At 38.1% G+C, this 14506-nt stretch overlaps 1 protein-coding gene across 1 annotated transcript in view; it reads right to left on the bottom strand.

Moving 5' to 3' along the window:
- Positions 1-12895, bottom strand: part of suco (SUN domain containing ossification factor) — a 50068-nt gene extending 37173 nt beyond the window's left edge. The window contains exon 1 of the mRNA XM_037674302.1: positions 12638-12895. Within this exon, the coding sequence (XP_037530230.1) occupies positions 12638-12690 (53 nt within the window). The 5' untranslated portion in view covers positions 12691-12895. The remainder of the gene's footprint in view (positions 1-12637) is intronic.
- Positions 12896-14506: the final 1611 nt, after the last annotated feature.

Raw genomic sequence — 14506 nt, 5'->3', positions numbered from 1 at the left:
GGGGGGGGGGGGGGTGTTCAGTACAGTAGGCAGGGCAAGGCACCCTTCTTGTATAATGGTAGGGAAAACACTGCTTCTGCTATGGTTTCACTGCATTTAAGTACATAGCCAAATGTTTATTACAATAATTTGGTTTGTCACTTTCGAATCCAGTTCAAAATTCTCTTGCATGTCTACAAATCACTGAACAGTGTCCCCCCCCCCCCCGCTATCTCTCTGATTTGCTACAACCGTATGTCCCACCAGTTGCTCCTCACAGTTCCAGGATCTCGTCTTAAGCGCAGAGGTGACAGGGCCTTCTCTGTAGCAGGACCAAGACTTTGGAACGAGTTACCTCTGTTTGTCAGACAGGCCCCCTCCCTCTCGGTTTTCAAGTCCCGTTTAAAAACCCACTACTATTCAGTAGCTTTCAACACCAGATCTGTGTTTTGATCCTGTATGCTCCACACTGGTTTGTCGTCATTATCTGCATTGTTTTTATGTCTCTATTCTGATTTACTTCATTTTGCATATTGCTTTGTGTGTTACCTGTTGTTCTGTCTGTACAGCACTTTGGTTGGCCTTGTCGCTGTTTTAAGTGCTCTATAAATAAAGTGGTATGGTATGGTTATAAGCAAATGACTAAATTTTGGTGCTTCATGTTCCAATGTTCAGTTCCAATTTTTGAAGATGCATATTTTTTTTTAAATACCAGACTTTGATAATACCAAATACAAAATAAAACAAAATTTGTAATTACATTTGTTAAACCATTAGTCATATAAATATTTTATGACATTGCAGGCCTATGCACTTCCTACCAAATTGGCTAAGCGATTTGAAAAAAAAAAAAAAAAAAAAAAGCCCTGAAGTGATTGAAGGAAACCTGAAATTCTAGCAATGCAAAAGCTACAGGCTAATGTAGACTCCATGCTAAACTTAGGTCAACGGCTTTAAACTAAGGTATATTGGGTTTCAAATGTCTACAGGGTCATATGTCAGTCTGGGACATTAAAACATGCAGACATAAAAAAAAAGGACATGCTTTCCTTTATTTTACTACATGCATCATCAGGCTTTGTAGCAGAAGACCAACAATCATGAGGACAAGAAGAATTATTACAATGATTATGATCAATTCAAATTTATAGAACCTCAATGAACAATAGCCAAATGTGTTAAAATATTAACTCAAATGATACTTTACAAAATAGAACGGAACAAACATGAAAAAAATTGCAGTCAGGAAAGCATTTATTTCCTCTTCTTTCAGCTGTTCCCTTTTCATGGATCACCACAGCAACTCATCCTCCTCCATCTCACTCTGTCCTCTGCATCCTCTGTCCTCACTCCAACTACCTCCATGTCCTCTCTAATTGCATCCATAGATCTCCTTCCTTGTCTTTTTCCTGGCAGCTGCATTTCTAACATCCTTCTACCAATATTCCCACTGTCCCTCCTCTGGACATGTCCAACCTTTTCAGTCTGGTCTCTCTAACTTTATTTCCCAGTTATTCAGCCTGTGTTGAACCTCTGATGATCTCATTCCTAATCTTATCCAACCTTGTCACTCATAAGGAACGCCTCAGCTCCACTTCCAGTTCTTTCTCCAGTCTTTCTGTCATTGTCTCTGTCTCCAGCCCATACAACGTAGCTGGTCTCACCACTGTCTTGTAAAATTTTCCTTTGTCCTTTGCTTACACTTATTGCACCTTTTTATTTATTTGATCTGATCTGATAGTGCTGATGCTTGAATATAAATATTCTGGAAAAAAAAAACAGTAAGGCTCCACTTTATTTTCACCAAAAGAATGTAGTAAAAATGTATATTTTAATGTTCATTTAAAATGTTTTCACCAATATTAAATTGTCAAAACTATTTTTTCAATATCCCAATTTTCGTATAGCACAGTCCACGGATCATTTAGATTTCCAGTCCGTATAATTTTTTGAAAGGCTTTCAGTCACTCAGACAGGAAAAGGCTTGTGTAAGCAGATATGGATGACTAAACGGAGCAGATAACAGAGTGCGAGTTCAGGCGGACACGTCATAAAGTAAACCATTCTCATGAACTTCCATGATGAGTGATGCAAATATGACGGACTATCAATGTGACTCACTGAACCACTGTGTAACTGCAACTCACAAAACCTCATATTGAACATTTATATTCAAATACACAATGGGGAGGCTGTGACTCAGAGGTTAGAAGAGTCATTCTCCAACGAGAGAGTCGGAGGTTCGATTCCACTACTATTCAGTCTCATGTTCAAGTGTTCCTGGGCAAGACACCGATCCCTTATTGCCTCCGATGTGACCCATAAGTGTATGAATGCAACCTAAAGCACTGAATGTGTTTTTTGTTTGTTTTTAAGATTAGCTTTGTAGAGGTGAAGTAGAGTGCTGTATGAATCTGTGTGGGAATATGTAAAGATAGGGCAGATTGTGTTGTAAAGTGCTATGAGTGGTCTGGATGGCCAAGGTGATAAAAAGTACAGTCTAAAAACAATTTACACAAAAAAATGAGAAGACACTACCGGTAGTTAAAGAAAGGTGCCAAATAAAAAACATTGAAAACACAAGTCAAATAACTTGGCCTTTGCTTGCAGGATGATATTTTACACTCTCTCAGCATCGTCTTTGAATAAACAGAACATTTCATGAATCTGAAATTCTCTCCAAAAAGGTAAAAGAAAAGGAAAGCAAGCAAAGGGGTGGAAATAACCAGGAACTAATCTGAGTGGTTCTGCTTCAGGAGCATATAAAATCATTTTTATACCAGATAGTGCGGTAGACTCGGTTCAATTGGGGACCAAAATTTGGAACATGTGTTTACATTTTCAGCTGGTGTGGTTTGCATTCACACTGCACTGAGTCAATTGAGCAAACCTGTTCCCCCCTATGCTCCATATGAGGTACTGTATGAGAAATGAGTGTTTGTTTTGGTTGCATTTACACAGAATGCCCTATGCTGTAGTCCACTTCCTGCTTCTGGAGTTGTCTCCGGTCCACTTCCATTCACAATGCATTTGAACCGTGCTAGAGTTCACTTTAACCGAACCGAGACCTAGATATTTAGGCGGACCAGAGTTCGCTTTTTTGGTCCGCATCAGAGTTCGATTGCACATTCACACCTCCCCAAACGAACCGGACTTTCTGGGCAAACGGACTAGAGTTTGATTAAAGTGGACTAAACAGGGCTGGTGTGAATGCACCCTAAGAGTATTTTAACATACTTTCAGCTTAAATACATTTAGTCTAAGGTAGTAGTACAACCCACCAGTGGGTAGATATTTACAGAGCAATAATGTTACAGAACTGCAGTGTATCAATCTGAAGGAGCAATGCACCAGAACACATGACTCAGCAGTCTGCAAATATTATCCTTTTCTCTCTATTCCCCATTTCCTTTCCAGCTTGAGACACTTTGGAAGAGCTCTCCGTCTTCGTTTCTATCTGTAGCTTACAAAAAGATAGTAATAGCTTTTATGGATGAAAATGTGCCATGGGGAACTGAGTGCATGTCCTATCACACTGTCTGAAATAATTCTAAGCAGTCAAAACCCCTGATATTTTCTGTTGACTTTAGGAATCAGGGCTCTTTGTAAAACTCTGTCTTTGTAGCTTTGTCTCCTTTGTGTCAGTCCAGACCAACTGAGAAAAATTAATCTATCGACAGAACGGTACACACATTGACCAGCTTTAATGCATGCAATGTGTGCTTTCATCTCATCAGAAACAATGTATTTCTGATGGCAAGTTTTTAGAAGAATCACATTTATTATTTTCATAATTCATCTTTCATCAATATGACATTCTTACCAAAATATTCACAAAAGTCCCTCAGAGCTGGTGTTGTAATTCTGCCTGCTCATACAGACTCATCTTTGTCCTTGCATTGCACAGCAACTCCTGCTGAAAATAACCCAAGCCAGAGGAGATAAGCTGCTGCTTGTACTTCTCATGACCTAAATCTGGAGGCCAACTTGCATCTCTTTGTTACAAAAACATTTTTAAAATAACAGCACAGGTATCGTGAACTTTAATTGTATCTATTGAAAGATGTAAACCAATATTAAATTGCTACTACAAAAAACAGATGAATTACGTCATCTAGTTCAATTCTACACTGCTGTCCTGAGCTAACAACGGTCTTGTGATGTTTTTCCACAGAAGTTGAGTATTTTTAATATAAGGCATAAGCTACTCAGGAGTGGAGTTAACAGTGTTAAAAAAAACTTTTAAAAAAAACTCAAATGCCAAGTGATTTACTGGGTTAGTCCAAATTTATTTTTTCAAAGGGGGACTGCCAACTTGTATAAACATATTTTATATCATAAAAGGCCACAAAAAAATTCACTTTCTCCATGGGGGGATAAAAAAATAAAAAGTTATATTCTTGCTAGATTAAATTTTACAAGACAGGTTTTGCAACAGAACCAAGAAAGACTTAGAGGGAAATATAAGCGCAGGATGCAATCCAAGACCCACATGAACAGAAGAGGATTGTGGGTCAGGAAGACGTGCCAGGGCTAGCCAAAGTAGGCCAGCACATCTGCCCTGAAGACAAAAGCAACCATCATTGCTTAGAGGAAGGCACAGGGTGTGGTAAAATCTCAAAAGCGTTAAAGAGCACCTACTGCACGAGTGTGCATGTTTGCATGTGTGCAATATTTTTGCTTTATATCGATACATGACCTAATGTAGAGATCTACTGTTTGCTCGCACACTGTATGCCCTAAAGCTTGCTGAGCCTCTATAATCCTCTCCCATGGTGGTGCATCCTCATAGCAACCAGGACACGGCAGCCAAACCACTAACCAAATATTTGGCACGAGGGGCCACATCTCCCTCTGTTCTGGCCTCTCTTCTCTGAATTAGCACAAAATTGATGTTAGACTTCTAGACGCTTCTGACGTGCTGACCGATCAACTTTACAGAATCTGTAAACATCAGAAAGTGTTCAAAAACTCCTGTTGACAGTAAGTTGTTGGGATACTCAACACCCAGATTTAACTTTGTAAACTTTTGAAGAGTTCCCCTGGTACTTTTGTCCTGATTTCATAAAGCTGCAAAGTCTTTTTTTTTTTTTTTTACTTCTTTTTCTACCTTATTATAATGTTCTCTGATTTAGGACACTTCTTTCCTAAATTTACTAGTTTGTTCATTCTTGTTTTTACAAGTTTTCAAACAATTTCAGAAGTAAGACCGATGAGGAAGTCTTACTTGTGAAAGGGTTTAGGTTAAGTCAAAACATCACTGTGCATATTTAAAAAGAATCAGTAAACGCTGGCTTTACCTCATTTCTCCATGTAAAAAATTCAAGGCAGTAGAACGACCCACAAGTGGGGAGAAATGTACACAGCACTGACGTTACAGACTCGAAGTGGGTCAAGCTGAAGGAGCAGCCTGACAGAAGACCAGTGACTCAGCAGTCTGCAAACAATCTTCCTTTTGTCTCTGTTCCTCATTTCACACTTGAAAAGTTTTGGAAGATCTCTCCGTCTTTGTTTAAGAGAAAAAATAAATGTTTTGTTAATTTTAGAACATGAAGATGCAACTAAAACGTGTTACTGTAGTTCTGCTTTCAGCACACGCCGACACGCACAGTTAGCAAACGATTGGATCAGTGTAGCAGTGAACATGATTTGCACAAACTGTTCCAAAAACACTTTAATGCAAATTAGCACACAATCACACACACAGTTCAGTGTACTGTAGAAATAATGAATAATAGATGAAAGCATGTGTGCTACATGATGAATTATTGCTTTTACCTCACAATAACACCAACAGAGCAGGCTAACTCATAAAATCTTAGTCCCAGCTTCTGTTTGATGACTCTGCTGAAATGCTTTAAGACAGGCACTGGCATGAACTCAGTAGATCCTGACAGAACGCCATCACTTGAACCTCTTTTTTTTTTTAAATGGCAAATAAAATGTTTCACTTTAAAAATCACATTTAATGCAAGCTAGTTTTGAATGTTTGTGAAGCTTGTTTGCTCATAAGCAAGTATCCTTTTAAACACGCCGACGCTGTGACGCACACATCCTTCTAAATGTACACAGGAGTGTTTTTCTGAGGGGACTGAACAAGCACGCCTCTATTTGGCAACTAGTCTGGAAAACCAAACAGATCCGAGGCACTAGGAGGAAGGACTACGAATACTGTTGAGTTAAGCACACAGCCTTTTAACCAAAAACATATTTATGATCAACAACCAAACTGAAGATGACAGTTTTCATTTTTCATGGAGTGGGCGAGCCCCTTGGATAATGCTAGGGCTGCCGTTTCACTGCTTGGAAATTAAATCAGGTTTTAAATCTGCTGCAGAATGTAAAAAGTGCCTTATTTTATTTTATTTTAAAACATAAGGACCAACAGGTATGGGCGAGTGGTGGTGCAGAGACGGGGGACACCTGGACATGTCTCCAGTCCACCACAGGGACACTACAGACAAACAACCATTCACTCTCTCACTCACACCTTGAGACAATTTAGAGTTACCAGTCAGTCTAACATGCATGTTTTTGGTCTGTGGGAGGAAACTGGAGTACCTGGAGAAAACCCACATGCACGGAGAGAACATGCAAACTCCACCCAGAAACGTCCCCGACCAGGACTTGATCTGGCAACCTTCTTGCTTAAAGGCAACAGCTCTTCTGCGCCTGTGCTGTCAAAAAGCAAATTCTTTAAAACTAAATTTTAAATAACAATAAACAACAATTATAACAAACCTTGTTTTGGCAAATGAAAAGCATTACTGTATTCAAATGGATGCATTTCATTCATGTTCGTTTCTGTCGTTTTTATTTGTATAAAGCAATGTCTTTATATTTATAGATTTTTATTATACAAAAAGGCAGAATTGTTCTTTGCAAATTTATAGTTATATTTTGTATTTTGTTTTGTTTATTTACTTTTTTGTTTGCATCATTATTTTTTATTGTATGTCCGTTCTGCCTCTTTATGCAGCTTTTTCTTTTCCGATAGTTTGTGTCTAGATGATTTTTGCTACAACAGCAATGAAATCTTTTCTGCTGAGAGTTCAAACATATTTTCTTATTCTTATCTAAACTTAAAAGTTATATTTCAAGTTCTGGCTATAAAATTTTCAATACGATGTCCTACAGGTCAACAAGAGGAAATTTCCCCAGTTTTACAGTTAAATCTTTTTTAGAGAAGTGATATTAACCACACGTTTCCTTTTTAACACCCAATGAGACAAAAGTCCCACAGAGTGTGAGGCATGCCTCTGGTCCCAGTCAGACAGGGATCAAACTGGTTTGGGAATATGACCATCAGGAACATGGACTCAGGACAATAGTGGGATGCAGTCATGTGAAAAATGCAATTTGATGGGAAAAGCCACATTGCCAGTCTGAGTTAGTTTGTGTGAATGTTGACAGAATTATACAAGTGCATTCTCCATCACTGTGTATTTATTATCAGCCCAGATAAGAGGAAACCAAAAACAAAAAAACTCATACACTAAAGTGCACAGTGAACCAAAGTGCTGCATTGTGGCACAAAGAAAATAACTTAATTCTGATGTAGAAATCAAAAATGATTTTCGTTGCATTAAAACAGGAGAACAAAAACTTGCGTACATCAAAAACCGAGGAGATTTTTCAAGAAGTTTTGAACCTAAATAAAACCGTATCAAAATCCCGTGTCTATCTGATCCCTTTCCTGAGCTGTAATCTATTTTTCAAACAGGTGAACACACGCATCATCTGAGAGTTGATCAGCTTTCTGATGCAAATTACCACCTTTAAAACTTTACCTCCACCCAAGGAAAACAAGTCACTAATGTTATAAAACAGGAATTTTCTTTCAAACTGCTGACGGAGCCTCAGGCTAGCATTCAACTCAACACAAAACTACCGACTCCTGTGATACTACTGCTGACAGGTTTCCTCTACAAGGAAGAGAGATGTTTTTATTTCAGAGTCAGAGTGGTTTTATTGTCATTTCAGCTACGTACAAGTACATATTGAAACGCAACAGCTTTTCTCCAGGATCACAGTGCAACACAGAACATACAGTGCACAACAAAACAACACACAGTGCAGATACACAACAGTACAATGAATACAAACAGACCTATAATAAATACAAAAAGACATCTGACCTAATCTAAACAGGTAATTAAGAGAGACAAGACTAGAGACACTCATTTCTACTAATATGAACAATACAACCGAAGATGTATTAATTATTTTTGTTAAATCTATTCTGTAGTTAAAACATGTCAGATCCAAAAAAGTTTGACAACGGGACTTTTGTTCTAGGACAGAAATCCAGTTGGTTTTTGTTGTTGTTGTTGCATTTTATTTTTTTTAGATTGAATATAACCTGGATGACTGATAATCTTCACCAGCATAACAGATTGTACAAGTACACAACACCTAAAATAATGCAACTGAATTTATTTTAGAGGCTCTATAATTGTCATCTCTCTCTCTCAGACGCAGTATGGTTCCAATTATAAGCAGGTTTGGTGCATCCAAATCACCAAAAATAATTTATATGCAATATTGAAATCTGTAAATATTTATGAAAAACTACTAACATTTGAAACTGACACTTTCACATAGTGAGTTTTTGAAAAAAAAAAAAAAAGTGACACGAGCTCTTAGAAACGAAGACATCAACACGCAAAGAGTTTACGTCAGATTGCCGTGGAGAGTTAAACATTAAGTTTGTGACAAACATCTTTTTAAAAACGTGAATTAGGTCCGTTTAACCATCCTTAATCTTAGCAACAACATGCCTCTCCATTGTCCAAACTTACACTCCGTTAAGAGTAAAATAACAAATATAGAACTGGCTAGAACAGTTTGTTTTATGCGTCCCTAAAATAGATCTGGGTTGCAACGACCGCCTGCCCCCGATTATTTGTGGGCAGAACATTAAAACAGACATAGAACAGGTGTTTTAGAGCTGTGCATAATATTTTATCTCACAATAAGAGTTGCGTCATGGAGACAACTATAAATAGGACAAGCGATGTGACGGTAAAACAGTGAAATAACATAAAACAGTAGTAAATAGAGAAAGTTAAGAGAGGAATCACAAGAATGTGAGGATACATGTGCTGCAAAATTAAAAAAATGTTTTAAAAAACAGCTAAATTGAGTAAAAAGACCATAAAGCTGTCTACACCAAATGCATTGGGAGGTGATGAGCTTCACAAAATCAATCAATCAAAAGTTAAAATGCCAAGTTGCCCTCCCCCATGGCAGGTTTTGCAACGCTACAACTATCTTACTTTACAAGAGAAATATCCCAAACAGAGCCTGGGTTTCTGTCACTTGCTCTCTGCGACAAGTGAAGTTAGCAGTTTGTTGGTTAGTAAAACCTGTAATCAGACAACGATCTGCACGTCCACTGACACACAAGGAGGTTGGTAAAATTATCTTATGAAACTACTGCACCAAAGGAATATTTTACAGGAAGTAAAAAAATATATACAAGAGCCCTTTACTATAGCCCATTTCCTTTTTTTTTTTTTTTAATAGCACACATGCTACAAAAGCCCCTTAGGCAAAAAGTTAAGTAACATATTTGGTCCAAAGGTTACGCAACGCGGCAACGTGCGTGTGTGAGCGTAAGCAGTGACGTGTTTTATTAGAGAAATTTCATTAGAAAGCTTATCGTGAAACTTACGTTTTAAAAATTCTTGGAAAAGCATTTAAGCTGCATGTCAGAGCTTTATGCTGTGCATGGAAGAATGGAAAGATGTCATTCTCTTCCTCCTACACATGATCTCCGTGGAAAATAAACAGGTTGGACGAGCTTTAAAAAGGTATGGGGCTCTCCTAATGGCTTGAAAATGACACTTAAGTAACTCATACTCTGCCTGTAAGATAATAAAACCAACAGTTTCTAAATTTAAACTTTGAAAAACCTCCAAATAGACTCTGTGTCCAAGTCTGCTCAATTTGGTTTAGTTTTTAAACATAACTGAAAATCCCTGACTGGTCAACTGGCTGCAGTTCTCTCTCGAGAGATAACTATGAAGTCTGCAGGCAATCTCTTGACAACACTAATTTTTCAAAGACAGGAAATTTAATAAATCGTTGACAAAGGGACTAAATGAAATGTCAATTACACCGTTTCTGAGAAACACCTAATGATAATGCAACAAAAACCTTGTTATTGGTATTATTGTACTGAAACCACACACCAAGCACAAAAATAGCAACTTTTTAAATGTATAACCTGCAACAAGTCTTACTGCAGGAACATGCGAAGGTTTCTGTCTTGCACTAACCCATTACAGCCGACGATCAATGCTGCCTAATAAAATGTGCACCTTCACACAAATAGCTTCAAGAACGCATGCACACCAACTCTCTAGCAATAGCAATGCTGATGTCAACAGGCTGAAGCGGCATACCGTAAACCCAGTAAGATCCCTTTTGCTGACAACGTGAGTGTGGAGGGGAAAGCGTGACACACACAGAACACACTCTGCTTTGCATATGGCACTTCAGCAGAGGTCTATAACTGAGTTGGCACAGCAAAATAAAGCCGATGCACAAAAACATTAGGCGAGTCAAGATGACTGCCTCATATGATCATTTACTACCAGCCGTCTCCACGAGCCTTTTCTCAAAGCCTAAAATCACAGCTGCCTTGGCAACCCTTGGATTACTGCGTGGGCCGTTTCCCATTTTCTCAGTTCCTTCTGAAACATGCGAGAGCTGGCACTTAGGGGCGAGAAGCTGAGAGAAGCACGCTAAAAAGGGTTTGCATTAGTAATGAAGACACTGCATGTAGGAGCACGGTCCTCCATTAGTTAGTACGAAGGAAAGTGAAGTGGACCAAAAAAAAGAGAGTAGCAACGTTTTAGATAAGCAAACACCTAACAGCATGTAATTAAATCTGATCGATACAGGAAGTAAAGAAATCTCATCTTCAATTTATCGTTCAACATTTCCATAGAGGTCCAACAATTTTACTTTTTTTTTTTATTAATATGCAGATTGCTTAAAGCCAGGATCAGTTTCTAGAGCATAAAATGTGGAGAATGGCACCCATCTCTGCTAGCTGTTAGGTTTTCATGTTCTCTGTTCCAGCGACCCCCACGACCCCAAAAGGAAGAAGCAGGTACAGATAAATGGATGGTTGTTCCCATTTTTCACCTCAAGAACAAAAGCTAAAATATATGCAAAATAGCAAGATTCTTTAAATATAATCTATGGAAATGAACTCAAGAAAAATACTGTATAGGTATTTTACAAAAAGGGAGTGAATCGGTCCATTTTATTTTGTAATCGTAAAACTGTTTTTTAATTCGAGTACAACACACGACGTTTGTTTTGCAAAACGAAAACACTGTAGCTTTTCTGCACTTAAATGCGTTCATGTATATATTTACATAATAATGACTTTGTTACAAGCGACCAGTCCCTAAAATTATCAATTAAAATTATCGCTAAAATTAATTTCAAATGCTAAAAAGGAAATTATTTATATTGTAATAACAAAGACCTTCAGTATGAGGATGTGATGCTCTGCACTGGAAACACAGCCCCAAAGACAGGTACATATTCTAAAACAAAAACTGAAGAGTATCTTGCCAACTTGTCCGTTTAAGATAAGAAAAAACTTCATTGATCCCGCAGGAAGTTGTTGTGCCAAAGTCTCAGTACAAAGGAACATACACAAGACATGCTTTTAATTTTAAAATCATTGACCATGTGCAGTTCCAACAACAAAACATCCAGGAAGTAGAGAGAGACATGCAGCCTGCGGGATTAAGACTGGATGGATAGGAGCTCCTGAGTCACCAATCTGGATAAAAGTGGCATGTTGGCTGGATGGTTAATCCAATCCAACAAACCCTGCACACTGTTTGTTACCTGCTGTGTGCTGCTGAGGCTAAACCATTTGTGTTGGACAAGACCTGACTCGCAAGTGCTTTGGAGAACAACAATCATTAATTTAAGAAACCAACTCGTCTGTACTGTGCAACTTTTTCATATAAATTTATAAATCTTTGTAGCTTTTCTTATCTGGCAATTAAATTATTTTGTAACCAATACACCGTTTAAATAATTCATTACTTTGACCAAAAAAACCCATCAAATGTATTCTTCATCACAAACATATATTCTAGTAAATTTGATATTGTACTATTCATCAATCTTATTCAGGGTTTAAATCAACTGTGGGGGGGGGGGGGGGGGGAATCTTTATTGGAAGATAGTTTAGTAATGTGAAGTTACGTCATGCAGGAATGATTCAGGTTATAAAGGTGACAACTAAGAAACATATGCCTTCCCTGTTAGCTTACCGAGATGCTAACAGCTTGTTCAATCCCTAACTCAATAAAAAAAACATTTAAAATACGAATATCATCACTTAGTTATAAGTAGTACAGATTTCAATAATCCGAGGCTCTCTCTCTCTCTGACATTCAGATATATTGAACGCCACACGTTGTCACAGGAAGATAATGTTTAGCTAATGTAGCTTCACTCTGAATTTCTAACACTGATGAGTGACACACAGAAAATGACGCCGAGTGGAGCGACCTGTAGGGGCCAAATTATCACAAAACGTGGTTGACATATTCTTAAAGCCGTTTCTCGTCAGACGTGTGGTTATTTTTATGGATGAAAAATGTCAGGCCAAGCTTACCAGCACAGGAGAGCTACGATGAGGCTCACCAACAAAACGCGCAGCCTCTTCATTATCTTCCCGCGGGGACCAACATCCTCGCGCTTTAGGTTTCCTCTAATATGTCACGGTTACACAAGCTCTATGTGGCTTTAATGGCTGTTTTGATTTTAAAAATATGTATATGATAATCCTCTAAAGGTAAGAACTACACTTTGGGAAAGCTGTACTTCGTGTGGCAGAGCAACTGTCCGCCCGCTTTTCTGCTTCGGCAGCCACTGCTGTGGACGAGTTGCTTGGCTCCTGTTAGAGGTTCAACCCTCGCTAAGCGGATAGCCAATCAAATCAGTGAAAAGTATTTTGTTGACCAATCACAAGAGACGTAGGAACGTCGTATTTAAAGAAACTCCACCCCCTCCGTCGGTGATGAGTTGGTAGCTGTACAGCTGGACGCGTCACGTTTTTGATAAGCGAATCAGTAAAATACGTGTTATCTAATAGCGCAGACATCGATTCCGGATAAACTGTAATAGTTAACAACTTACCAATACGAACCTTTTTAGGATACCTGTTTGTACACACATCAAACATTCATTACATAGATTTAACATATATTTAACACTAACAAATAAATGAAACAAACACACAAATGATCAATGCTGGAGTCTACATGCATAGTAAATATTCACTTTTGATAAAAAAAAACTGCAATCTTTTCAGCAACATTTATTACGGTAAGATTTTCACAAATACAATTTTACAGCAAGAAAAAAAAATACTATTGGATTAGGGGAAACAAAACTTTTAATAATATAAATGACTATTTGAACCGCCTTTATTTGATTTTTCTAACCAACTAAACAAATTCATTTGATTTAACTATTTTTAATTTGGCTGAGTCCCAAATTCATAGGCTCAATTTTTCAAAGTAAATTTTCTGATTCATGAAGCAAAAACAGTAATTTAAACAAAATATATGCATTCTTCAATATATTCAGAAAAAGTTACTGAATGATTGCTGCCTTAAAATAAAAAAAACATATTATGAAGTTTTGTTTTTACTTCGCCTTTCTTTTTTTTTTTCTTCTTTTACAAATAACATTGCATATAACGATCTTCAACACAATAAGTAATATCAGATGACATTACAAAATATATATAAACAAAGGAATAATAATATATAACCACAGACATGGCAATATTGGTGTAAAAGTCTTGCAATCTACAAAGTAAACTAAATATGGTTAATGAATGTTAAATAAATACATAAAAAAACAAACCTTGACCCCTCAGTCGTTTCCAACTGCCGGCCTGTCTCCAAACTCCCATTTGTTTCTAAAGTACTGGAGAAAATAGTCGAGTCCCAGTTGAAGTGCTTCCTGGAGGATCACACCATCTTAGAGCTTTTCCAATCTGGCTTTAAACCTCTCCACAGCACTGAAACTGCCCTGCTGAAGGTCTTTAACGACATCTTCATATCCACAGATACTGGTGATTCTGTGCTGCTTGTCCTGTTGGACCTCACAGCCGCCTTTGACACCATCGACCATGAGATCCTCATTGCTAGGTTTGAGCAGTGGGTGGGCGTCACAGGATCAGCCCTCAATTGATTCAGATCCTACCTCGCTGACAGATCCTTTTGTGTCTCCATCAAGGATTTTAGTTCCGCAGAGGCAGAGCTTAAATGGGGGGTTCCGCAGGGGTCCATCCTGGGTCCCCTCCTATTCTCTTTATACCTGCTGCCGCTTGGTGATATTTTCCAGAAACGCAACATACCCTTCCACTTCTATGCCGATGACTGTCAAATTTACTTCCCCCTAAGACACAATGGTACATGCTCTATTCAACCTCTGCTCGACTGCCTGGCTGACATCAGGGACTGGATGGCTT

Source organism: Nematolebias whitei, chromosome 3, assembly GCF_014905685.2.
Source record: "Nematolebias whitei isolate Nwh7 chromosome 3, NemWhi1, whole genome shotgun sequence".
NCBI classification, from domain to species: Eukaryota; Metazoa; Chordata; class Actinopteri; order Cyprinodontiformes; family Rivulidae; genus Nematolebias; species Nematolebias whitei.
This window is presented reverse-complemented; position numbering and strand designations above follow the sequence as displayed.